Here is a 26792-nt window from a genome sequence, read left to right on the forward strand (position 1 = left end):
ATCCACACAGTTTTTATGTGTGGTCTGAAGTAAGGATCCAATTTTATTTTTTCCACATATTAACATCTTGACTCAACATTATTATTGAATGGTCTTTCTTTTCTTTGCTAGTCTTCTGCAGTGCCAGTTCTTATACAAATCAAGTTTATTTGTATATGAGGTTTCCTTCATGGACTCTCTTTCCTGTTCCATTTTTCTATTTGTCTATCCCAATACAATCATCTGTCACTGAATGATGTGCAAAATGCACAATTTCATCATTGTGTGAATATCATAGAGTGTACTACAGAAACCTAGATGATACAGCCTACTACATACCTAGGCTATTGTATAGTCTATTGCTCCTAGGCTAAAAGTATGTACAGCATGTTACTGAACTGAATATTGTAGGCAATTGTAATGTAATGGCCAGCATTTGTGTATCTAAACGTAGAAAAGATACAGTAAAAATACAGTATTATAATCTTATGGGACCACATAATACATGGTGTCCATCACTAGCCAAAATATCATTATATGGCCCATAACTGTATCAATATTACACTGATTTCAATACAGGAAAGAAAAATGCTTTAGATGTTTCCAGTAGACAGGGATTAAAGTGGAAAGATATTTTTCAATTTATTAGAAGAGCTGATGGAGCAGAAGATATCGGGGTAGCACTAGGCTTAAACTCATCTTAAAGCCAATTCTGCTAGAATTGTTGCCAACATTATACCACCCATACATATATCAACAGCAACTAAGTTGAGAGATAAAAAGATTTGTATCTTCAAGTCTGCCTGTCAGCTACAATTACTTTAAGAAGAATGGCTCTCCAATTCTTTTTGTTTTCCATGTCTCACTCAGATACACTTCATTGGTAGAACCTAAATTACATGTATACTCTGGCAGCAAACACATCTCAGAAATGTCCTTAGCTTATGTCACCTGCACTACAGTGGAAAGAGGGTGGAAACAGATGTCAAGTGCCATAGACAACATCCAGCAGGGTCTACTCCATTTGACTAGTCAGCGTCTATACACAATCTTTTGACATGAACTTCCAAGAAACTGCAACATTCTCCTGTCTAACATAATACAATAATTGCTCATACAAACTAAACTGACTTTATCTTCTCCTCAAAAATGGCAGATCCCAAATTCTATGCCTATTCTATCTATCTACAAGCTGAGGAGCAAGTAAGCCAGTTTGAGTCCCAAAGCTGAAGAACTTGTAGTCCTACATTTGAGGGTAGGAAGCATCTAGCATGGAGAAAAATGTGGTGTGGGAGGCTAAGCCAGTCTAGTCTTTTCACACTCTTCTGCCTGCTTTTTATTTTGGCAGTGCTGGCAGCTGATTGGATTGTGCCTACTCAGATTAAGGGTGGGCCTGCCTTTCTCAGCCCACTGACTCCAATGTTAATCTTCTTTGGCAACATCCTCACAGACACACCCAGAATCAATACTTTGCATCCTTCAATCGAATCAAGTTGACACTCAGCATTAACCATCACAGCTAGGGAGAGAGACTGATTGATAACCCCAGAGCAAGTTATCTTGTTCAACTGATAATCAAAAGATTTCATCCGAGTTGATACCCATTAGTGACCACTCATTTGGGACATAAATATCCTAACATGCTGGGCCCATTAAGAAATGTCCATTTTACCATTCTGTTCTCTAGGTCTTCTTTTCACAATTTTTCCAATCATGTTCCATTTCAGTCATTGACCAAGTAGGCAAATAATTAGCTGTATCTTGTGAATAAATGTAGATACATACTTCTTGCCTTTGTTCCTTCAAGTGGGCATCAGATGTATTACTCAAAGTTTCTTTTTAAAAAGAGAATTTCCCTTATCCACTGTATCTGAAGGTTTTTGTCTACTTGGGATTATAATGCTTCAGGGGTTCACTTCTAACTGGTGTTGGTGTGAAACGGATTGACTGTGCATTAGTTACTGCTTCAGCACACTGCATCTTGGGCAGCATTTTCACTTCTTTTTTCTTCTTTTTTTTTTTTGATAACAAGTTCCTTTTTTCACTTTAAGTTCTGTGATACCTCAGCCTCCCAAAGTGCTAGAATTACAGGTGTGAGCCACTGTGCCCAGCCTATTTTTTATTTATACATAATAGATGCATGTGTTTTCTGGGTACATGTGATAAGTTAATACATTTATATAATTTGTAAAGATGAAATTAGTGTAATTGAGATATCCATAATCTTAAATATTTGTCTTTTTTATCCTGGAAACATTCAAATTATTTTTTAATCTACTTTGAAATATAAAATAGATTATTGTAAGCTACATTCAATTTACTCATCTATCAAACACTAGGTATTATTTCTTTTGTCAAGTTGTACATTTCCACACATTATTCAACCTTCCTTTATTTCCTGCTCCCTGCTACCCTCCTTGTCCTCTAGTAACCACAAGTCTACTCGCTATCTCCATGAGATTCACTTTTTTACTTACTATGCATGAATGAGAATATGTGATATTTGTCTTTCTGTGCTTAGCTTCTTTCAGTTAACACACATCCAGTTCCATCCATGTTGCTGCAATGAAAAATTTCACTCTTTTTATGGCTGAATATTATTCTATCATGTATTATTACCACATTTTATTTATCCATTCATCCATTGACAGGCAGTTAGGTTAATGCCACATTTTGGGTATTGTGAATAATGCTGCAATAAGGTTGGGAGTGCAAGTAGTGTGATACCTCCAACTATGTTCTTTTTGCTCAGGATTGCTTTGTCTATTCTGATTCCATATAAATTTTAGGATTGTTTTTCTATTTTGTGAAAATTGTAATTGGTATTTTGATAGGGATTACATTGAATCTGTATATTTCCTTGGGAAGTATTATCATTTTGACAATATTATTCCAATTCATGAGCATGAGAGATCTTTCCATTTGTTTGTGTCCTCTTCAAACTCTTTCTTCTTTTTTTATTTATTTATTTTTGTTTTTTCGAGATGCAGTCTTGCTCTGTTGCCCAGCCTGGAGTGCGGTGGCATGATCTCAGCTCAGTGCAACCTCTGTCTCCTGGGTTCAAGCAATTCTCCTGCCTCAGCCTCCCAAGTAGCTGGGATTACAGGCACCCACCACTATTCCTGTCTAATTTTTGCATTTTTAGTAGAGATGGGGTTTCACTATTGATCCACTTGCCTTGGCCTCCCAAAGTGTTGAGATTATAGGCATGAGCCACTGTGCCTGGCCTCCTTTTAGATCTATTAATGCTTGGTTTATATTCTTGGGAGCTCTATTGTTGGATGTATAGCTATTTTTAACTGTTATACCCTCTTGCTGAATTGATCCCTTTATCATTAAATAGTGACGTTCTTTGTCTCTTTTTATAGTCTTTTTATAGTCTATTTTATCCAAGTTATAGTTACTTCTGCTTTTTTGATTTACAGTTACATTAAATGACCTTTTCTACTATTTCACTTTCAGACTATATGTGTTTTTATAGGTGAAGGAAGTTTCTTGAGGGAGCATATAGTTGGGTCTTGTTTCTTTATCTATTCAGCCACTGTATGCCTTTTAATTCAAGAAATGAGACCATTTACATTCAGCATTATTAATAAGTAAGATCTTACTACTGACATTGTGTTGCTTGTTTTCTGGTTGTTTTAACTCCTCTCTTCCTTTCTTCCTTTGTGATAAGGTGATTTTCTTTGTTAGTGTGTTTTTGTTTGTTGCTTTTTATTTTTAAGGAATCTGCTATAGGATTTTGCACTGTGGTTACTATGAGGCTTACAAATAATATATATATATATATATTTATATATATATATAGAGAGAGAGAGTTATTTTAAATAGATGACAACTTATTTTAGATGACAAAAATAATTTTTAAAAAATTACACATTAATTCCTGCCCCTGTATTTCGATTAGATGTCTCTATGTACATATTTTCATACTGCCTGTCTCTTAAAAGTTTGCTATAGCTATTTTTGTTTTTGATAGATTTGCCTATTGAGCTTCATACTTTTAACTATGCGTGGACTGCATACCACACTTACAGTATTAAAGTAGTCTGGGTTTGTCTATGTACTTAATTTTACCAATGGGTTTTATATGCCTTCAAATGTTTTATTTTTGCACATCAGTGATTTTCTTTGTTCAGATTTAAAAAAAAGGTTCCCTTAGGCTTTCTTGTAAAATGTGTCTGGTCTTCCTTTTTATTATTTTTTTTCCAACTCTACGTATTTTCAAATAGCTAGTCTTCGACCTCACTTGTTCCTTTTCTCTGACTCATTCTGATGTTGAGAGCCTCTATTACCTTTTTCAATTTAGCAAATGTATTTCTCAGTTCCAAGGTTTCTGTTTGATTTTTTAAAATTTTTTAATCTCTATGCTAAATTTCCTGGATAAATTTCTTAGTTGCTTTTTGTGTTATCTTGGAGATCACAGAGTTTCCTTAAAGCCGTTATTTTGATTACTTAGAGAGTTCACATATCACAGTTTTGTTAGTGTCAGTGACTGGTTCTATGCTTTTTCCATTTGGGGATATTATGGTTCCCTGTCTACTATTGTTTCCTGTGGATATATGTCTATTTTTTCACATTGAAATATGAATTACTTATCCATCTTCTCGGTCTGGCTTGTTTTGGTTTTTATTGGATATGCTTGCACAGCGATTCTTTGTAATTTATGTGTTGATTTTCTTTATTTTTTTCACACTTGGTCACTGTCTCCTTTTTGGCACTAGATGGCACCTTAAGCCCAGGTTTGCCTCAGCTCTAGTTAAAGACTCAGAGTACCACCCATTCCACATGGGTAAGTCCAAAGCGGGGATAGCCTGGCAATGTGGGAAGGGTAGCTAGGGGTTTATGCTGAAGGGACCTGTCAAATGAACCTCCTACAGCTTGTGCTGCCGAACAGCCACTCTGATTTGGAATCTCCTTTTGTTGGGTTATAGAGCAGAATTTCCAGGGCTAGGGATGGTAGTCTCACCTCTCCCCTTTGTTTCTGGTTGTCCTCAAGGATACTTCTTCCTTCAGACACTTCCAATGCTGCCTATGGGCTAAGTCAGGAACAGGTCTCCTGCCAGGTAGCCCAAGATGATGGGAAAGCTGAGTGTCCACCTCCATATTACTTTTTCCCACATTAATTTTCCATGAGTTTGGTGCTGGACAGATTGAGGGGAGGGGCATCACAGATATGAAAATCCAATTCTCTTACAAGCTGTTGGGAGTGTTTCACTTCTCTGTGGCCCTGGGAACTGCCTCCTTCTTATATTTGAGTTCTGGAATATTGCTGGTAATAATCTTGATGCTGGGCCAGGCGCGGTGGCTCAAGCCTGTAATCCCAGCACTTTGGGAGGCCGAGGCGGGCGGATCACAAGGTCAGGAGTTTGAGACCATCCTGGCTAACACGGTGAAACCCCGGCTCTACTAAAAAATACAAAAAAAAAAAAAAAAACTAGCTGGGCGAGGTGGTGGGCGCCTGTAGTCCCAGCTACTCGGGAGGCTGAGGCAGCAGAATGGCGTGAACCCGGGAGGCGGAGCTTGCAGTGAGCTGAGATCTGGCCACTGCACTCCAGCTTGGGCGACAGAGCGAGACTCCGTCTCAAAATAAATAAATAAATAAATAAATAATAATAATAATCTTGATGCTGTATTTTTTTTTTTTTTTTTTGGTTTTCTGTTTGGAGCAGGGAGTGAAGTCAGATTACTTCTATACTGCCATTTTATAATTTGAAGTGAACATTGTGCAGTATAAATTGTGCAGACATCATGAGAATTCACATAGCTCTGTGGTAAGAAGAGGAAAGTGTATTGCTACCCCTGCCAAGTAAAAGCAGGGGCAATCTTTTCTCACCATCACCAAAGAAAAGGAACATTTTCCAAATTGATAACAGTATGCCAGGCCCATGGGATATGTTTAATTACTCCAGAAGAAACTAACTGAGACAACAGTTAAAATTGGAATCATCCCCTGATTAAGTTGCATGATTCAAGTATCATTTTCCAAAATTGACTTTTCTTTCACACAGGCCAAACCGATGAATTTATAAACATAATTATATTTGTATCTTATGTGTTTGGTACTAATATTTGAAACTATCTCAAGATATTCAGCAGGACCAAATATGACTTTTGAGGTTAATAAAAAATATTTTTTCCTTACAAAGTCTAGATTTTAAGACATGTAACTATAGATCCTAAAGACTAACTCTGAGACTCAAGGTACAGTAAAAATACAAAGATAATCTTATTGTTCAAGAAATATATTTTCTTCTCTTCCCTAAGATTTAAGTCTTTTATTGAAAAAAATGGCTTATATACAAGAAAGATACAGATGGTGGTAAAAATATTCCTGTTAACATCACTTCCTCAGGACAGCTTTCACAAACACCCACCTCTTTCACTCTGACTTTATTAGATCCTCTTTTCAGAAACTCTTACTTCTTTTCCATACTATTTTCTATGCTTATAATTATTTATTAGGTATTTATTATTAAATACATTATGGTTGAGATCCATCAAAGCATAGACAATGTTCTTTATTTTATTACTATTGCATTAGCATTTAGTACAAGTCCTGTCTCATAATGCACACAACACATTTTTGTTGACCAACTGATTTAGCTTTCTTAGTACTTCTGAAATTTTTCTTTCAAGCTTCCATTCTAGATGTCCTTTAAGTTCTGTGATGAAGACTGAAGCAGTGCACTACATACTTGAAATGTATTTAATTTCTCATGTAATATTTTAAACTCACCCTGTAAAATATCAGTGCTTAATTGAATATACATGTATTTGAACTATATAGCTATGTATTAAGATGCACCAAGGATTATCCAGTAGAATTTAGCATTTTCTGACAATTACTTTGTGTGACATTAAGGATAGTCCTTACTTGAAGCTATTTCTATTTTAAGCATACTACTTTTCCAACTTTTTATATGCTACATTTGATATATTGATTATATAAATGCCTTAAAGAAATGTAAATTATCTCAAAGGCAAAGAGTGCCCAACCAACTGAATCATATAGTACTCCATTGTCTACCATTAGCCATAAAAGCTCTGTAACTTTCCTGATTGTATTACTGTAGAATCATTTAATTTAATATAATTTAATTATTTAATTTTTTGAGATGGGATCTCATTGTATTGTCCAGGTTGATCTCAAATTCCTGGGCTCAAGAGATTCTCCTTTCTCAACCTCCTAAGTAGCTGGGATTACAAGGTCATGCCAATGCATCCAACTGTAAAATCTTTTTTTTTTTTTTCTTTTAACAATTAGAAGTTCCTTCTTATATTCAATATCATATTGTGAGTTTTAAGAGTGTAATTTATTTCTGATTGTGGGGATATTGAAAAAAAACAGCCCCCATTGCCTTATCGTTATTATAAAGTAGAGCCATGCCTGGTTCTGGTTCTGGCTCTCATAAGCCATACTCCTTTAGTTTACCAGAACATTAACGGTCAGGGCTTGCTGACTCCAATATTTCTTTGTTATGATAGCTTAAAGTGTCTTTGTCTTGGAGTCACCACGATCCAGTCTTCTGCCCTTTAGTTCTGTCTTCTAGTTCTGTCTTCTGACTGCTGGGTGACTTTGAGCATGTCTCTTTACCTCTAAAATCCTCAAAATTCTCAACTGTAAAATGATGCTGTTAAACATGGTCTTTCTAACTCATAATTTTAAAAAGATAAACAATAAGATCGTATATATAAAAGCTTAAAACATATAAAACAAGAATGTGACCATGAGGCAAGTACTGCAGGTGGCCTCTCAATGCTGGAGAAAACAACATTTCTTCCCTAGAGTCTCCAGAAGAAACTCAGTCTGACTGACACCTTAAGTTTATTTTGCAACCACTAAGGAAAGGCCATGTGAGCACACAGTGAGAAGGTGGAGGTTTGCAAGCCAGAGAGTCCTCACCAGGAACTAAATCTGTTAACACGTTAATCTTGGACTTTCACCCTCAGAACTACAAAAAAATAACTGTCTGTTGTTTATATATATATATATATTATATATATACACACACACATATGACTATAATATATATAAAATATATAATAATCTTGATTTATTTATAAAACAACATGCAAATGTTATATTATCATTAACTGTTTGTAAATTTAAACCTTTCCAAAGCTACTTGACTCTGCCTCCTTCCATCAATAGTCACATTCATGCTGATGATCCAGTATAAGTTCAACAATGATTAAGCACCTGCTATGTGGCAAACACTGTTCCAGACACGGGGTTATAGCTAAACAAGTTAGGCAATGTTAAAAATGAAGAGTTAAATATTCTTCAAATATTAACATTTAAAACATACATTAAAATTTGTATACTTTTTGTAAAGGTAAATAGTTCATAACTGTCCAGTTGCCTGCCTTGTCACTGACCCTTCCTGAGAAAAACAATCCATATAGCTCTTTCTAGGCATAGTTTTCATGGTTTACACCAAGTGCTTTGGAAGAAACTTATCTAAACATACAGTTCCTACAATAATGAAGTAAGGGCTATTAGAGATACCTTTCCACTGTAAAACAAACAAACAAACAAAAAACTGTAAAACTAGGCAACATATATGAAGCATCTGTTTCAGGTATTTAACAATGGACTGTGCAGAACTGTCATCATAAAAATCTGGACTCCCAATAATATAAAATCTATAATATCTAGCATACAATAAAAATTAATAGAAATATAAAGAAGCAAGACAATGTGACATATAATTTGGAGAACAAATAAGCAATTTAAAGAGATCCCAATCTGACAAAGAGGTCAGGATTAGCAGGCAAGGACATTATAACAGCTGTTATAAAAGTCTTCAATAATTCAAAAAAAAGGGACATGAGTAAAAATATGAGTAATCTCAGCAGGGAAATAAACAGACACTATAAAATAAGAACAAATGACAATTATAGAACTGAAAAATAAACCTGAAATTTTACTGGATGTCTCTGATAGCATATTGGACAATGAAGAAGAAAAAAATCCATAAACGTTAAGACAGGTCACTAGAAACCTAAATTGATGCTCTGGCCACAATTGAGTGGACCATGAATTAATACTCAGAAGAATAGGTCAGATAAAGAGGCCAAACTGACGCTATTAGAACCTGCCCTGGGAACTAGAAGCTTTAAGTAAGGGTTTCTCAATCTTGGCACTATTGACATTTTAGTCCAGAAAATTCTTTATTATATGAGACTATCCTATACATTTAAGAAATGTTAGCAAATTCCCTGGTCTCTATTAGGTAGATGACAGTTGCAACCCTACACATATTTATAGGGTGGAACCTATATATGTGTCTTCCTCACTATCTGAAATAGCTTTAATAAATATAATTTTTCTATTGTCATTGGCCCTCAATTTTCCCTTCCTCTCACAAGAGTAACAGATCCATTGGTCTCTTCCTTTTTATCATTAACTGATAATTACTGAAAGGCATCTTTCCTGTCTCTACCTCCTTTCTCATTTCAAATATTTCTACATATCTTATTTTACTTAATTTTTAAACTTTTTCACAAATGTTCAAAGCTCTATATAGTAATGGTATTAGTCCTGAAATCAGACTAAAAAAACAATGTAAAAAATACAAGTAATGCTTTAGGGTTATAGGGTTATGAGTGTCTAGGGAAAAATTTTTGTGACACGGTACAATTCACTGAAAGAGTTGTTTAAAACTTTTTGTTGTATGAAATGTAAGACTTAAAAGTATTCAGAATGTATAATACAATTCTTATCATCATCCAGCTTTAATGATTATCAAAAGATTGATGTTATAGCTCTCACTTAATCTATATGTATGTCCATTCCCCTTCTCCAATATTATTTTTAAACAAATCCAAGACATCTTATCATTTTACACTTAAATAACAGAATACAGAGCTCTAAAAAAACTATTTTAAGATACAAGCATGATACCTTTTACACATCTTAAAAAGTAAGCACAATTCCTTAATTTCATTAAATGCCCAGTGTTCAAATTCCCAGTAATTTTAGATGTAATATGTGACTTTTATTTTCACAGTTTATTCATTGAATTGGGATTAAAATAAGATTCACATGTAATAATTTGTTATTCAGTTTTTTAAGTCTTTTTGAAAATAGGTTTCCTTGTTCTCTCCCTCTTTCTCCCTCTCTCTCTCTTCCTTTCCCTATGCCTCTACTTTTCTCTCTCCCTTATAATTATTTGTTGAAGAAACTGGGTTGCTGGGTTGTTTATCCTTTAGAGATTCCCAAAATGTAGTTTTTGCTGAAATTTTAAAAATAGAAGTCCACTTTTATTGAGAGCTTTGTATAAACAAGGTACACTTTCGGAATATTGCACCCCACTTGTATGTACTGAATGTTTGTGTCCCCTCAAAATTCATTTGTTGATGCCCTAACCCTCAATATGGGGATGGTGTTTGGAGATAGGGTCTCTGGGAGGCAAATAGAGGTAGATGAGATTGTGAGGGTGGAGACTTGGATGGGATTAGTGCCCTTATAAGAAGATACAATCGAGAGCTTGCCTTCTCTCTCTCTCCCAGGGAGGCACAAGAAGAGGTCATGTGAATGCACAGCAGGAAGGTAGATCTGCAAACCAGAAAGAGAGCTCTCACCAGAACAAGACCATGCTGGTATCCTGATACTTCCAGCCTCCAGAACAGTGAGAAAATAAATTTCAGCTGTTTAAGTCACCCAGTCTATGATATTTTATTACAACAGTCTGAACTAACTAAGACATACACTCCAGATTTGTTTATATTTATCATATTTAATTGATAAGTTACATTTCTGTTGTGGCTTGTCAAAAGACTTCACCTTGTTATTATAACTAGAGAGTCATGCGTTGATCTAAACTTTCAGATTTCTCAGACAAAAAAAGTCTTCATTATTCCTACTAAGAAGAACAAAATTAAATCAAACTGATGCTCTGCTCTACATTTTGTGATAGATTTCTAGCTCCACTTAGAAACTGATACCTCATGCTTTCTTTCTCCATTCCCACACCTTTATACCCAGGAGCAACATTTGTTTGTTTGACAGCAAAATATTAACCCTGGAGACCTGTATTGGCAGAATTTTATTTAATCTTTACTTAGTGTAACTTAATCTCCATAAGACCAACAGTGACATGATTTCATTTGACTCCAATGTCAGTCTTGAACAGAAAATGTGCATAATGATTTGTAATAACTTTATACTCATTCAATTACATGATGAATTTTGACTTTTTCTCCAAGTTCATTATAGGTAATATGTAACGATGTACGGAGAAAATTACAATAGCAGAGGTAGGTTTTCATATCAACGTCATTTAAACGCTAGGCATCCTCTTTGCTTTTGCATGGAGTGAGATAACCTAGGCCAGCTTGAACTGGCAATTGCTTTAACACCAAAATTATAACAATAACCAGTGTTTTGATTAGTATATCATTATTTGTCTTTAGTTTGTCCTGAAGCTGAAATGGATACATGCATGCATTACTTTCCAGAAGCAATTAAATTCTTTTTTTTTTTAGATGGAGCTTTGTTCTTGTTGTCCAGGCTGGAGTGCAAAGGTGCGATATCAGCTCACTACAACCTCTGCCTCCAGGGTTCAAGCAGTTCTCCTGCCTCAGCCTCCCAAGTAGCTGGTGTCTGCCACCACACATGTCTAATGTTTTCTATTTTTAGTAGAGACGGGGTTTCACCATGTTGGCCAGGCTTGTCTTGAACTCCTGACCTCAGGTGATCCACCTGCCTTGGCCTCCCAAAGTGCTGGGATTACAGGCGTGAGCCACCGTACCCGGCCAGCAATGAAATTCATAACCAGGTATTTTCTACTCACAAATACAATTTGTTCTTCAGATTTTAATTAACCTAATGGACACAAATAACTTCTTGTGTGAGAGTAATCTGTGGCTTTAGCAAAAACATAGCAAAAAGACAATGTTTTATTGAGTTCAAACTTACTTTTTATCTCAACAGCCAGCAACTTCATATTCTTACCCACTTGGTTTTAATTTTAATGCTTTTAAAATGCATGAAAATTAATGCATTTTAATTATTTTATTTATAAAATAATTTTTAAAATTATTTAAAATTTTTTTTAAATTTATAAAATATTTATTTATAAAATATTTTATTTATAAAATAATTAAAATGTATATATAATTAAAATTTAATTATTAATTTTAATTAATGCTTTTAAAAACACTCTGGTAACAACAATAAATTGTGGGCCCTTAAAATCATAAACTTCATGAATAACAGATTTACCCAGTACGTGAGTTTATAAAGTGAAACAGAAAATATTTTTGTTTCTGCTCCAATTTTGAATTTGAGATCATTGTATTTTATGTTGCATGTGTTACAATAAATATTTTACAAGATGAAATATACCCACTACAGTTATACTTTAGTTAATTCTGAGTTGTTACCAGTTCTAGCAAAATTAGGATTTCTGATATTGATGAGGGGGAATTTATCAAACAGGATGCACAGATTCTGGGAATTATGACTTCATTGCATCTTGTAGATTAATTTCTTCCATACTTGGAGAGGAGCAAAGTTCCACAAGAAACTCACTAAGCTTCAAACATCACTAACAAGTAACTGCTTTGATGAGTCCCATATGCAATGCTTTCATTTACTACTAAAAATTGACACCTTAGTCTTACTCTTGCATAATAACTTGCTCTTAAACTAAAATTTGGGAAATCTAAACAAGTTGTTACCTTTGGAAGAGATTTTTGTAAATCAGGATTTGAGTCCTTGTTAAAATAAAATAGATAGGAATTTGGCTTGGTGTGGTAAGACACGTGTAACATGCCTGTAATCCGAGCATTTTGGGAGGCGGGGCAAGAGTATCACTTGAGCCCAGGAGTTCGAGACTAGCCTAGGCAACATGACAAAATCTTGTCTCTACCAAAAATGCAAAAATTAGCTGGGCATGGTGGCGTGCACCTGTGGTCCCACTTACTTGGGAGGCTGAGGCAGGAGGATCGCTTGAGCATCAGAAGTAGAGGCTGCAATGAATCATGAGTGTGCCATTGCACACCAGCCTGGGTGACAGAGCAGGACACTGTCTCAAAAAAAAAAGATAGGAAATCACTACTTACTTACATGTAAATTCTGTTCTGTGTTCTGATTTCTGAAACCAAACTAAATATAAGGTCTCAGTGAATCACTAAGTTTTTAAAATTAGTCTCTGCTGCCCTTTCCAGAGGAAAGCCATGTTCCTTATACCAAAAGTTAATTCGAAAAGAGGGAGCTGAAGGTAAGCCATTTCCCTCAGCAGATAATCTGGACAGTGGCCTCTCTTCCTCCTAAACATGAGAGAGTTTGCTGGCTAATGTCTGATCAAAAGAAGGTGGACTGGGACAAAACCAAGTTTCAATTCATACTTTTAGGGAAGCTGTTTCATGAGCAAGCATAAAAATCTATATAAGACACATGCAACACAGAGACATGCACACACAGAGACATACACACATGCAGAGGTTAGATAATTGAAGGAAAAAAATCATCTTTCAATATTAGTTGAGGGAAGATAATTGTAAGGTCTTTCCCTGACTATTAGCTAAGTGTTCCACTTCATCAATTTTTTTCTCCTATAAACTTAATCCCTAAGCTTATACTTGCTTTAAGAAGATTCTCCTTGATGTAAGCTCTAACAGCTTTATCATAAATCAAAGTTCATTGATAATTTACCTCCTGAAAAGTAGTTCTCTTGAGTGCTTCATTTTAGAGAATTTCCTTTTGGCCTCCTCTACTTAATCACCAACACTCCAAGCTGCTCAAACATGTTATCAGACAATAATTTCCTTGTGCCTGCCTTCACTGGAACTATTGCACCATCCCAGATCAGACCTTATAGCAGAGTCATTCCACATTACAGTGTGGAATATATATAATAACTGATTCTCGATTTTTTTTCTGTTTCTTCCCTTCTCTTATTCTATTCCTTCTTATCTTCTTTTCTTCTCAGGCTTTCTTTTCTCCTCTCTTCTCCTCTCCTCTCCTCTCCTCTTCTCTCCTCTCCTCCCCTTACTCTCCTCTCCTCCTCTCCCTCTCCCTCCCTCCCTCCCTCCCTCCCTCCCTTCTCTCCTTCTCCCTCTTTTCTCTTTTTCTTTCTGGATTGAAATAAACCAATTATATTATTCCATAGAAGACTCCCCCCACCCTCAATATGTCAAAGCGCACTGGCCTGGGGTATTTAATGTTTGAGTAATGTTCCTCAATAATATTCATTTTGCTTTCCACTAGTAAGATCGTGTCATCTCGAATGTCTAGAAGAATCTACACCCTGGGTTTTGAGAATAAGTTCAAATATGTATTGACAACAAGTTCAAGAAGCAAAGGCCATTTCCTGCTTTTTCACTGAAGTGTACAGGTTCCAAATTATAATGACTCCTGATCTCATTCTCATTTACTCAAACCGAATGCTTTAAAGGTCCAACTAAGCTACTTTGGAAAGGGTGATACATAAACTCTGCAGCATCTCTCAAAACTCCTTCGGAGGCACAGGCAGCTGTCACGGAATGTGGCCAGAGCCTGGGACAAGATTATCAAATCGGCTGTGATACTCTGTGAGAGATGGAGCTACGTAGGGCTGGATGGATTCGGAATCCAGCCAACTATGGAATTATAAGACCTCCATCACTTTCCGAAGTCAAATCTAACAGGGATTTGGCCTCAACAGTGGACAAGGTCGGGGCGTGAGGAGGTCAGGAAAGGAGAAACATAAGGATTCTATCTAATAATGGCTGGGCTGGAACTTGTCCCCAGTGTCCAAAGAGTGTGCGTCCTGGCACAAGTGTTGAGAAAGGTCTGGACCCGACGTCTGCAGGAAGTGTCAGGACTTCCCTGTTCTGGGGACCTTCCCAGCCCACACCAGGTCCGTGCTCTCTAGATTCCCCCAACGTCTCTCCACAACCTGGAAGGGGCTCAGGCCTGACTTGGGGTGAGGGTCCCCGCGGTGCCTGCTCACCCACCCTTCCGTCGTCGCCCCACGGGGGCTGTTAGTAATCTCCCTGCTTCCTAGGCCGTCGAGAAGCACTCAGGTCACCCTCTCTCGGTGACCAGAGCCGTCGGTCTTTCCCCGCCATGAAATGTGAGTTCGGGTGTTAGCCGCCGCGCCCCTGCAGTGTCCCCTGCACATCTCCGGTCTCGGTCTCGCCTTTTGTCGCTCTGCGCAGCCTTTTCCTGGGCGCCACAGGACGCATAGAAGTGAGGCGGGGCCACAGATTTAAGTTTCTTCCCCGCAACTGTCGGGGCGGTCCCGGAGCTTGTGAGGCCGCGTTACGGTGAGTGCAGAAAGGAGACCCCTGGACTCTGTAGAACCTGGGCGCGTGATGTGGTGGATTCTCCACATCAACAGCCCTGGAGGGAGAGCGTGGGCCGGGGTAGGGGCCAAGATGCACCTGAGGCCTGCGGGGCTGGCCGCACTGGCCCCGGGCCTGGCGGGGTGGTGGAGTCCGAGGCGGCGAGGCGGAGACCCCGGGGCCCGCTCCCCCCAGTCGCCCTCCCAGGATGTGGCCCCGCTGCAGTAGCACCACTGTGCTGGGATGTGAGTTTGTCTGGCAGCTTCTACTGAGCAGCTAATAGTATAACAACCCGGCTTTGATAAATCTGAACTAATTACCCCTCTTAATTAAAGTCTTTAGCAGTTGTTTCACTGTTTTGGCAAGAAAACAGGAGAGACTTGCGGTTAGAAACACCAGAGCCGAGCTCACAGCGGAGCCGCTGATTAACACTTGAAGCATTTCAAGGACCTGGCACCCGCCACAGTTTGGTTTTCATCCATGTTTCCTCCTTGAATGGAAGTATATTCTTCTATAAACATATATACACATGTAAAAACACAGAGGCTCCCTTTGCCAGCTGTGTATAAGTCAGTATGTGCCTTCAGGATGCAAACAATAGACACCTGTCTGATTGTAATGCGTTTGAGGAGATGTACATTGCATACAGCTACCGGATATGTTGTTCCCGTTTAACTGTGCACTGCGAACATATCAGGTGGTCCAAGCCAAATCTGTGTTTCTGTTAGAAAACTCCATGTCTTCTGCTTCTGAAATTTACCAGATTTCATAACTTTATCCAAAGGTGTAACCATTTAGAAGAAACTATTTGCACGTGATAGATTTTCAGACGAAAACATTAAGTATTATTAATCCAGGGTTTTAGATTTTAAAAAGGAGGATGGATGAGGGGGTCACAGTTAAGAATCTTTAGCTGAATAGTATGAACAGAGCCCTAAAGTTTGTTGATTAAATAAGCATGTTCCAAGTATTTATTTCCAACAGTCAATGAATCAATTTTCACGTGCAATAATCAAAACCAAAATTCAAAATCATCCATAATGAACCACCCTTATCTAATGTGTATGTGTGTGTGCTCACGAATGTGGAATATACCCCTATGGGCGCACACATCTATGTGTGTATATATGACACACACACAGTGTTTCGTTACTTCAGGAAAGGAGGAAATGATAAACATCCTGCAGACATCTTGAGACGGGAGAATCAACACAATGGAAATATATACAATAATAAAATTAAAATGATGCAGCATTCCCGGGTAGAATAATACAGATCTCAATAAATATAGCAGAAATTTGTTTAAACAAAACAAAACAAAACAAGCACCATCTCCTCACCCAAGATGAAAAGTCTTTTCAGATTAAAAGAAAAACAGAAAACAAACAAAACCCTCCAAGTTTTTCATAATTGTTAGTGCCTATATAGAATATAATACACAAAACCATTTAGCAGGTGCATGCAAGAGGCGAAAGGCCAAGGGATGCAGAGGCTTCTGGTTGACCCTAAAGTGTGGGGCCCAACATGCGCCGGGGTCTGCAGACGAACTCAGACCAAGAGCTCTAGTCTGCCGCTGTCTCAGCGTGGGGGCCCGGCGGAGCCTGGGAGGAACCCTGGCCTCGATCACTGGTGGCCCTGGTGGAGCCCGGGCTGCAGGGGCCCGGTGGTTGGCAGCGGCGACTGCAGAGGAGGCAGCGTCACCGGCGGCTGCTGCTGTAGCGGGGGCGGCGGTTCAGTGCCTGGTTCGCCAGCTGGCGTGCGGGCCAGCCCCAGGCTGCTGTCGTGCAGCTTGCGAACATGCTTCTTGAGGTCAAAGTTCCTGCAGAAACCCTTGCCGCACGTGGGGCAGGTGAAAGGCTTCTTGTCGTTGTGGGTGTGCATGTGGAAAGTGAGGTTGTAAACCTGGTGGAAAGCCTTGTTGCAGATATTGCACTTGAACTGCTTCTCCCCGCTGTGGGTCAGCTTGTGGTTTTTGTAATTCCCTGAAACACACAAATGACAGAGATGTGGTTCTGAAAAGAAAAAAGAAGAAGAAGAAGAAAAAGACCCTAAAAAGGGAGGAGCAGACACGTCTAAGGTAGCGCCAGGCAAGCAGAAGAACCGCCACGGGTCCCACAACCAGTGCAGGGCTGCTATCCCTGCCTGCACTTGTCTCCCCAAGTTTATTTACAAACATCGCATCAACAGTGATGCCGTTTCCTTTAATTTTAATACACATTTATCAGTCCAATTACATAGAATCAGAGCATGCAGTTAAAAAATATACCCTTGTTTTTTGAATCATGCCTTTCTCTAATACTAATCAGACTTCGGGTAGGGGGTTAGAATGGCAACAAATGCGCCACATAACTACACTTTAAACATCCTCTTCTAAAACATGCCGAAAATATTAAGTATCAATTTTCGTAAGACTAACCATGAGAGACAACATTTCTTGGTTTCCATACCTTTTTGATGAAACCCTTTGCCACAGAATTCACACACAAACGGTTTGTAGCCCGCGTGTATTCGGGTATGAGTGTTTAAAGTGGAACTTCTATTAAATGCTTTGCCACACTGGTTACATTTGTGAGGTTTTTCCTAAGCAAGAGAAAGGAAAAGCAGAGACATTTAGATATTTTCTAATTATGTGAAGTTTTGCAAGCTCAAAACACAGTAATGCTTAAACACTTTCAAGGCAGAACAAAAGCAAACAATATATGGCATTCACCCCTGTTCAGCTAGCACGTTTTAAACGACCCTTATCCTAAAGACTAAGGCTTTATCGACTGTTTTTCTGCAAACAGTTCCGAAGCAAACTAGGTGAAATTGAGACAGATGAACACACCTGCGTGTGAATGATCTTGTGCCTGCACAGGGTGCTTGCTTGCCTGAAACCTTTTCCGCACACTTTGCAAACGAAGGGTCTGGCTCCTGTGTGCACTGGCATGTGACGGGTTAAGTTATAGTGCGCATTAAAGACCTTAAAATTAAACACACGTAGAACAGGTTAGCCGAACAAGTAACTTTGAAATCAAACTGGGCAGAGGGAGGGTAGGAGGAAGAGAATCTTATAAAAAGTGTATACAAATAATTACCCCCAAAATACTAAAAAGGGAGGAAGGAAAGGAGGAGCGAGGGAGGGAGGGAAGGAGGGAGGAAGGGAGGGAAGGAAGGAAGGAAGGAAGGAAGGAAGGAAGGAAGGAAGGAAGGAAGGAAGGAAAGGATCTCCGTTTTGCATAGTACTTGCCTTTCCACACACTTCGCAAGTGAAAACTTTGGGCTTGGCGTTAGGAGAGCCTCGGCTGAAGTCCGAGGTTTTGAAAGCGATTTTTTCCGACAGAAGCTGGGCGCTTTCTTTCATGTAATGCTGCAGCTGAGCCTGGGACAGGTCTTTGAACGCTACTCCAGAAGGGTATTTCTCCACCGCCGGGACCACCAGTTTATTCCTTTCGGCTAAATACGTTTTTGGCTGCGGGTGCAAAGGGGAACTGAGGAAGTAGGAGGCCACCGGGTGGATATTCACGCCGGCTGCCGGGTGGCACGGGCCGTCACCTCGGTTCAGGTAGCACAAGGCGCCCATGGCGTGGAATGAAGAGTGGTTGACCACACGCGGCCTTACCAGCTTGTACTGCTGAAGCGGTAGCGCGTCGCGGGCCAGGTCGCCCTTGAGACTCAGTGCGCAGTTGAGCAGGTCGCTGCAGCTGAATGCAGGCGCCGAGGGCACCGCCGCGGGCGCAGCCGGGGCCTCCAGACTGGCCTTCCGCGGCTCGGAACTCGTCACTCCTGCCTTGGGGCTCGTGTCGTACGCCACAGGCACGAAGGGGATCATGCAAGGGATCGACGAGTTGAGATGCAGAGAGTGCTTGGGTTCCCCCTTGGGTAAGGCTCCCTGCAGGAAGTGAGGGACTGGCAGGGCCTTGGGCTCGGGGGTGCGCGCCATGATTCGTTCAATGGAGAAAGCCAAGGGTTTGGACGTGCTCATCATGTTGCCCCGAGCTGGAGCAGTCGCTAACATTTTGGTAGTCGCGTTGTGGCAGCTACTGTCCATGTCTGAGTCGCCAGCGTCCGTCAGCCGGGGCTGGCTGCGCCGTCCGTTGCCTTGTTCCCTGCTTGTCACAGACCTGCGGAGAGGGGGACGGGCACCATCACCACCAGTAGCCTCCTCCTCCTCCTCCTCTCCAGCATCACCAGCCGAACCTGCCTGCCCAGCCCAATGGACTCCTGCCAGCCCATCGCAGAGTTCTTGGCGCACCAATGACTCGGGGACAATCACTACTTATTTCTATCAATAGAAAGTGTTGTGTCAATAACGCAGCCAAGATCTCGCCAATCGTTAACTTCCAAGAGGAGAAGGTAAACTAGATAATTGCTCAATTCGCTTCCAACAGTCAACAGGAAAACTTTTTTTTTTTTCCTCTGCAGTCAGTAGCTACTTTTCATTGGTGAGTGAGGTTCCCCGCCCAGAAAAGGCGGGGGCGCATTCACCCGCTTGGCGCGCCCTCCCCTCCGCGCACACACTCTGCCGCGCACACTTCACTACCCTCCGCCCTCCCCCACCCCCACCCCCTTTTGCTTCCTCTTTCTAATTCTCAATCTGCTTAACCAGGCTTTAGAGGCCAAGCAAATCTGAGATCAATTTTCTCGTTTAGCTCTAAGTGACATCATCTAAAATCATTGTGCAAGGGCTAAATAAGGAAACGGAGTCTAATTCAGGGGCAAACGCCAGGCTATATTTATCAAACGCCAAGCTCCAGAAAGCCTCGTCCAGGAAGCCTAGGCGGCGAAATCCGAGGTTTCACTGCTTGGTTCCCCTGGGCCTGGTCCGGCCGGGGTGGGCCGGGGTCAGGTCTGTGGCACCTCCGCAGACCTCTTTCTTCCTCCAGGGCTCGGGGTTGCCCGCTCCCGGAATCCCGGAGTCTCCGCGGCCCGAACTGAGTCTGGACCGTTGAGAAGACGCCAGCAGGTAACTGGCCTCTCAAAACGCCCCTGAGAATTAAAAGCCTTGGGAGTCTTGTTAAGTGTTTGTGGTTTTGTAAAGGCAATGCCCGCTGCAATCGGCCTGGGAAAGTCGCACTTTCATCCACAAAGTTGAGGAGTTGCAAGGTATAATCGGGTGTCACACCACAAGAAACCTTGACTCGATCGGACCCCACCCAGGATACACACAGATGCGCGCGCGCGCGCACGCCTCTGAGTTTACATTGAGAGTCTGGAAAGAGCATTTCTTTCTTAAGTACCTGCGCTCAGCTAGAGCTCTCCCGGGGCATTTTAAATACTGAATGCCGAGCGGAATAGGGAAACAGAATGTATTAATCCCCACCCCGGCTGCCGGGGTCTGCAAGCCTCCTCTAAGCAGCGCAGGCTGCAGCCTGGGTGTCTGTGCGCATCAAAGAGACTTGGCGGCGCCGGAGTTGTGTCCACAGCTACACTTGTGCCTCCCAAAGAGCGCGCGTAGAGACCATTTCCCGTGCAACGCCCCCCAGCCGAGAACTCGCCGGGTGTGGCGCCTTGGCCCAAACTCTTGGGGCGGCGCGGTGGAGTGCGTGGAAGTTTCCGGAAGGACGCCTATGGCTGCAGCTCAGGCTGTGCGGGTTCCCGCCGCTCAGGCAAGAGAGTCCAGGAGCGCGCTGGAAGCTGCGGCGCGCACCTTCCCCGGCGCAGTCCCTTGCCAGCCGGCGATCACGCAGAGCTGAACCCCGGAGCTAGGCGCTCACGGAGGGCTGCACAGAGTCGGAAGACGCGGCAGCTGTGACCTGGCCTGAGGAGGCCAAGGGAGCTCACAGAACTGCAAGCAAACGGCGGTGGGGCCTGGACCCTGAAGTGAGTGGCCGACCGCAGCAGCTCAAGGTGCCATCTGCATGGTGAGTTAACCGCACGTGGCTGTGAAACAGGTGGTGGCGGGTGTCAGGTATTGGGCCAAGTGTAGTGGGGGCGTCCTTCTGCTAGAGCTCTGAAAAGGGTTGGCCCCGGAAGGCTGGATAACGGCGGACTAGAAACCCTGGGATTATTAAGTCCCTGTCCAATTTCACTCAAAGATAAGAAACTGGACCTTAAACGAAGGAAATTGACCTCAAAGTATTCCCTCCTCTCTACCCCATTCTCAACACATGCCAGGCAAGCCACCCGGTCCCCTCCGCCCCTCTCTAGCTTTCCGCGAAAATCAGTTCCGCCTTTGCCCCAAAAGCCAAGAGGAGTGGAACGGAAGAGAGCTTGGGCTGGGAACGCGCCTGATGTTTAACAGCAAGGCAGCGGCGCTGGGTGGGTGGTGGGAAAACTCAGAGGCTGAAGAAATGGGGGAGGTGGAGTGAGTCCTACTGGAAGTGGAGGACAACCAAGGGGCAAGATGGGGGAGAGGTCTGGCTGAATAAGACCAGCTTCAGCAGCTAGGCCTGGGAATGCCTCGTTTCAGGTCACGAGTTGGTTTCAGACTGGGGCAACTGATGCAGCAGAGAAGGGCAGAGGGCCCGGAGGGAGCAGGCAAAGAGGCACTACACTCCCGGGCGGCGCTTTGGAACCGTCTTTGGCCTGGGTGCACCTACTCTGGATTCACCCAGGCTGCAGATGTTCTTTCCGTTTGCTGGGGCCACGGGGCATAGCACCTGGGCAGAGCAAGCGAAGAGGCGCCACACCCCCGAGAGGCGCTTCGGACTTGTACTTGGACCGGGCGCAGACACTCAGTATTGGTCAGCGCTGGAAATTTTCTTTCCTTTTGCTGTTGGCGCCGCAGAACTAGACTCCTCCTTTCCCCTGCTCAGACAAAGGGCACGGGAAGGGCTTTGCTGGGGCAAAGGGGGTGGGGAGGTTCTCTGTCCCACGACAGATGGGTCGCGGTTAAGACTTTAATTACTGACTTTTGGTCCGGATCAGATTCCTTTTCCTACCTGCCACTTCCCAACAGCGAAAAAATCCCCCTCCTGCTGCACTCCTCCGCCACAGGGCTAGGTTGAAAGAAAAAAGCCAAGAAGCGCGAAACAGCCCGGCTCTGGAAGACTTTATAGAGAGTACAGCCGACTTGTGCACAATTCGCCGGCCTCTGGAGCCTTACCTGCCTTCTTGACTGAATGTCACCAGTTTGTTTTATGCTTGTGGTGTGTCCCTCCCTCTCCCCTTCTTCTCTCCCCCTCCCCTCTCCTTAACTGGAAAAGAGCCTTTATTTGACCTCTGTAAATTTCTCCTTTGGTGTATACAAAACTAAAAAAGAAAAAATATTGGCTAAGAGGTATGCATGCTTTGTATAGTTTATATTTCAACAGTTTGCTTTTCACTGGTCTTTTCAGGATTTGCCCTTTTGGCAAGTGTTTGAAAATGTCATTTGAGTTAACACAAATATGGCAAAGCATCAATTATACTCTTCCTTTAAGATGGCCTTGAGTTTACTAAAGACTGAAAAGATGCTTTACAATTCCAGGCCTTGATATCCAACATTTGTTAATTTTTTCAAAACCTAACCAAAAACACGTGTTAATTAGCAATACTATCTCTATTAAATAAGAATTGTCATAAAACACAAAATATATTTAGAAAGGGCTTCTGTCTTACTGTCCAATCTGTCCAGTGCTTTATTTACAAATATATTTGAAAATGACAAAAAAAGCAATAAGAACAGAGTATATTCAGCAAATTCAGAAGCTTTCAAAATGTTTCAACAGAAGTATTTTTTAATTTACTAAAACAAATGCAAGGGAGCCTTGTTTGTTTTGTTAATGACAAAATAGAAACTCTTACAGTTCCTTTCGATTTTCTTTGAGAATCCTATAATCCCTCTTTTTTTTTTTTTTTTCTGAGAACTGATAATTAAGTGTGCCTCCCCTTTCCATCCACAGAAAGGCAGTATTTATAACCTCAAATCCTAATGGAAGGCGAGTTTAAGTGTATAGTTTGTCCTTTATGAAATAGCCTGAGGAAACCACAGCAGTTCATAATATAAAGAGGCCAGATAACAAACTCTGTGTTAAGATCTATTTTAGAAATAAGAAAAAGTCCTGTTCTTCTAAAGTACTTTAAAATTCTCTTTCTAAGGAATCTAATTTTGACTTCAATACTTTCTAAGCTGTGTTCTTGCTATTACTAAAAAACATGCATAATTTTCACAGGCTTTTTGTTGAAGTCCCTATCACAAGCAAATGCAGTTTCTGCCTATGGTTACTGCAATTCGAAATTAAAGGTAATAAGATAATAGAGCCATACATTACCAAATAAGCCATAATCTCCAATCGCTTGTTCCTTGATATGTCACAAAATGCTATTGATTTTTTTAATTAAAAATGGATTGGAAAATATTATAACTAATTCCACTTTCTGCCTAGTTCATTGACTTGTCCCTGGTCATGTTTTTAGAGTTCTCTGGCCTGCACCACATCTCTGACCCCTAGCCCCTTCACCAAGAACAACAGTCTGCTTTCTCTTTGCTTTAGCTTGTGAGCTAAGGGAGGGGAGACCAAGGCATTATTATTATTCTAACATCACCCGCCACCCCAGCCCTGACAAGCACATCTACACTTTTTCCTGTTTAATACATAGCACCAAATGCAACATACTGTATTTCTAGAAGGAAAAACACATTTTTAAATTCCTCTACATTTTCTGCTCATAGTCTTTATCTCTGGTTGGTCTTTGGTTATTTCTTTTGGTGTGTGATGGAGGGAGGGTGATGGGATGGTACACAAATAGCAAAGGTCTATAAGGTTCAAGGAAATAGTTTTTGAGTACCTCAGATTACTTAGTACACAACGGGAACTAACTTTCTAGCACATTAGCAAACATTTTGGCAACAAGTTCAGATTTAAGGCTACCAGTGTGCTTTTAGTTAGTTTGGTAGCAAATAAAGAATTCTTGCTAATTTCCCAAAGCCTGTGAAGGACAATATCACAGGTTGTAAGTGTGGGAAGGGTTGGTTAACTCACAGAGCCCTCCTCTCTTTGGGAGAAGAAGTGTGAGGGTGGGTTGTTTGTCTCTAGACCTTTGTTGTTACTATTTCTTTTATATTAGGATTTCATTTAAACCCAGTGAAATTATTTCTCTCAAAACAGCACTTACGTAGCAAATCAGTTTGTAAAAGAAAATGAAGAGCCCAAATGTGAGAGCTGTTAATGAGGCAGCAGGCAATGCAGACAGCGATCACTTGGACTCAGTTTGTTTTTGACCCTCCACTAATGCTGAGATTTTTCTCACCCATTCCCACAGGCCTGTGAGGTGTGTCCCTCCAGACTGAGAGGCTACGACTCAGGGCTGGACTTTGTGGAAAAAAGAAGTTTATAAAACAAGTAACCCAGTGTATCCAACCTTTACTGTGGAGCAACAGCGTCAAGCAACAAAACCCAGCAAAGTTTTGCTTGTCACTTACAAGGGTGTTACTGAAATCTGGAAGGTGAACAATTAGAAGATAGCCCAAACATGCTCTATTGCTCTACACTGAAATACTTGCCTCCAATGATAGAAAAAAGTTTTCGTGCAATTAGTTGATTAGCGTTTTGCTGCAGTCCCTAGACAATTTTAAAGACATTTTGTTTGTAGTCAAAATTAAACACACACACACACAAACCATATTCAAGACACAGTTCGACTCCTTCCTTGACACTACCCACGAGGTTTGAAGCATTTTTGGATGTTATTTTCAAACTTCCTTAAGTGATCCCATGAAATAAAAGTCGATAATAGCAATTCAAATAACACAGAACAAAGAACTTAGAGACCACAGAGCTTAGAGAAATGGAGAAGCAGTGGAGGTAAATACAAATCCTTGAGCCAGAAATCTGTAAGAACCGCTTATAAATTAAGTTACCTCCTGAACTCCGACCGATGGCCACTCCGGCCCTGGAGCGCCCCGCGCCGACCCGCTGGCCTTGGCCGTCTCAGCCTTCATTATCGCTGCGGCCTCTGCGCCCCCTGCCCCCGGCTGCCCAGGGGAACCAAGTTCGCGCTGCTGGCGTAGGGGCAGAGGAGCCCCGCCTCATTCTGGATTCGGTGGCCAGCGCAGAACCACTTGAAAAGAAGCCCGAAGTGAAACAGAAAAGCTGAAAACTCCCCGGCCGGACTCTCCACTTCTCGGTTCTCGCTCACGAGTTCCAAACAGTTAAAACGACATTGGCAAGGCCGAGGGCCACCGAGCTCTGTGAGACTCCCATGGAGGGGCCAGGAACGGTAGCTCGAGAAGCTTGGAGGCGGCGGTTGGGAGTTGGGGCGCAACTTCAGTGACTGGGCGCCGCGGCGGTGCTGGGATTCCCAAGCGTCTGGCTCCCGGGGTCGGTCGACGCGGCGCTGCCTTCGATCAAGTCCCGTCGACCTCGGGCCTCTGGACCACCACCGCTCCGGCGGGCCCGGCAACCCATCCTGGGCGCGATCGCGCTCCTCCCCTTCTCCTCTGCATTCCCGCAGGTCCTGGGGCGGCTCCATCCCCCCAAGGCGGGGAGATGGCAAGGGAGGCTCCAGAAAGTTTCGGGAGGGGGCGCGGGATTCGGTTTAAGAGACCGCGTAACAGATGGTGGAGAGCTCCTGGATGAAAGTTTTTGAACAGGCACTCGCTAATAGACTTGCTTTGACGACTCCGGGTGTAATTGAAGGGTCATTTAATCTAGATGCAAGGTGAAAGAAAACAGGCCCGGGGGTGTGGCATACCTAAAGGAGGAGCTAGAGCATCTTTTCACTAGGTTTACCTGTCATTTTGACTTTCCTGGAAAATACGTTCTCAAGTCAAATTTTAAGAATGTCTGAGGAGTATCTCTGAGTATCTCTTCCAAAAACCTTTCGTGAATTTTTCAGCCGACATCCTTCCTCCGAGAATCCTCCCTTTGAAGCCCTTTGGCCTGTGCTTAAGAGTAGTTGGGGTCACCTGATGGTCCCAAAGATACTTTTCTAACTAGATTCTCCTGTTTAAGACCTTAACAGAAAGGCCTTTCTACCTTCCCTTCTTTGGCTTTACTCTCCAATTTGTCCTTTCATTTCCGAGTTCTCCCAGTCAAGCCCTGCATCTCCTCTAAAAAGAAGATTTCATGGCTGTTCGAAGAGGGCGATACCCCGTGGCCACGTCCCGCCGGCCTTCACAGCCTCTGTAAAAGAGGAAGCACTCAGCCACTGGCCGGCCCCCTTTTCTTGATGGAAGTGGATGCTATTCTGTTTCCTCCCTTCCCGCCCTTAGGCCTCTCCCAGACCAGATTCTGCACGCCTTGTGCATGTTTCAAGAGTTGAGCTCTAAGATCCACTCTGAGCAAATCCCAAGAAGAGCCTTGATCCATCATTAAGAAATCTTACTACCTTTTAAAATGTGATTGCCTTCTCACTTTAAATTAATTTGGAAGGTTTTTTTTTTCTCTCTCTCTCTTTCCACTGTCTCCTCTTAATTCAAGTTCAGTTAATTCTTTGAATTCATTAACAGTGGGCCTGCCCTCATACTTTTTCAGCAGTCCCACACAGAGGAAAAGTCTCCGGGAAACAACGCGAAGCGTTAAGCGCCCCACGCGAGTGTTGACGCTGGCAACTCGCAAACAGCATCCCGCGGCCACGGTGACCCGAGAGGCCGGCTGGCTGACGTCAAGAACGCGGCCAGCTGCGGGGCC

At 41.9% G+C, this 26792-nt stretch overlaps 1 protein-coding gene and 1 long non-coding RNA gene across 3 annotated transcripts; one reads left to right on the top strand and one right to left on the bottom strand.

Moving 5' to 3' along the window:
* Positions 1-16198: 16198 nt before the first annotated feature.
* On the bottom strand, positions 16199-25529 carry LOC113224828 (fez family zinc finger protein 1). 2 transcript variants are annotated; one of them, XM_026454341.2, is made up of 5 exons: positions 25022-25529; positions 18488-19361; positions 18086-18220; positions 17706-17838; positions 16211-17240 (listed from the first exon to the last, which is right to left on the bottom strand). In XM_026454341.2, exons 2-5 carry the CDS (start codon positions 19286-19288, stop codon positions 16882-16884), a joined length of 1428 nt encoding a protein of 475 aa, XP_026310126.1. In that variant the 5' UTR covers positions 19289-19361; positions 25022-25529; the 3' UTR covers positions 16211-16881. The 2 variants fall into 2 exon arrangements, with proteins under 2 accessions (XP_026310125.1, XP_026310126.1); XM_026454340.2 differs by lacking the exon at positions 25022-25529 and having other exon boundaries at positions 16199-17240; positions 18488-19602.
* On the top strand, positions 21718-24902 carry LOC111550220. Its single transcript, XR_002733967.2, has 3 exons — positions 21718-22328; positions 23334-23404; positions 24424-24902. It is a non-coding gene; the product is annotated as an uncharacterized LOC111550220 (long non-coding RNA).
* Positions 25530-26792: the final 1263 nt, after the last annotated feature.

Source organism: Piliocolobus tephrosceles, unplaced genomic scaffold, assembly GCF_002776525.5.
Source record: "Piliocolobus tephrosceles isolate RC106 unplaced genomic scaffold, ASM277652v3 unscaffolded_41, whole genome shotgun sequence".
Classification (NCBI taxonomy): Eukaryota; Metazoa; Chordata; class Mammalia; order Primates; family Cercopithecidae; genus Piliocolobus; species Piliocolobus tephrosceles.

Excerpts from the sequence above, each read along its gene's own strand:
- LOC113224828 (XM_026454340.2), bottom strand. The coding sequence starts at position 19,288 with ATGGACAGTAGCTGCCACAACGCGACTACCAAAATGTTAGCGACTGCT. Across the intron at positions 18,221-18,487 it reads CTTGCGAAGTGTGTGGAAAG|GTCTTTAATGCGCACTATAA; the intron begins GCAAGTACTATG and ends TTTAATTTTAAG. Across the intron at positions 17,839-18,085 it reads ACAAGATCATTCACACGCAG|GAAAAACCTCACAAATGTAA; the intron begins GTGTGTTCATCT and ends TCTCTTGCTTAG.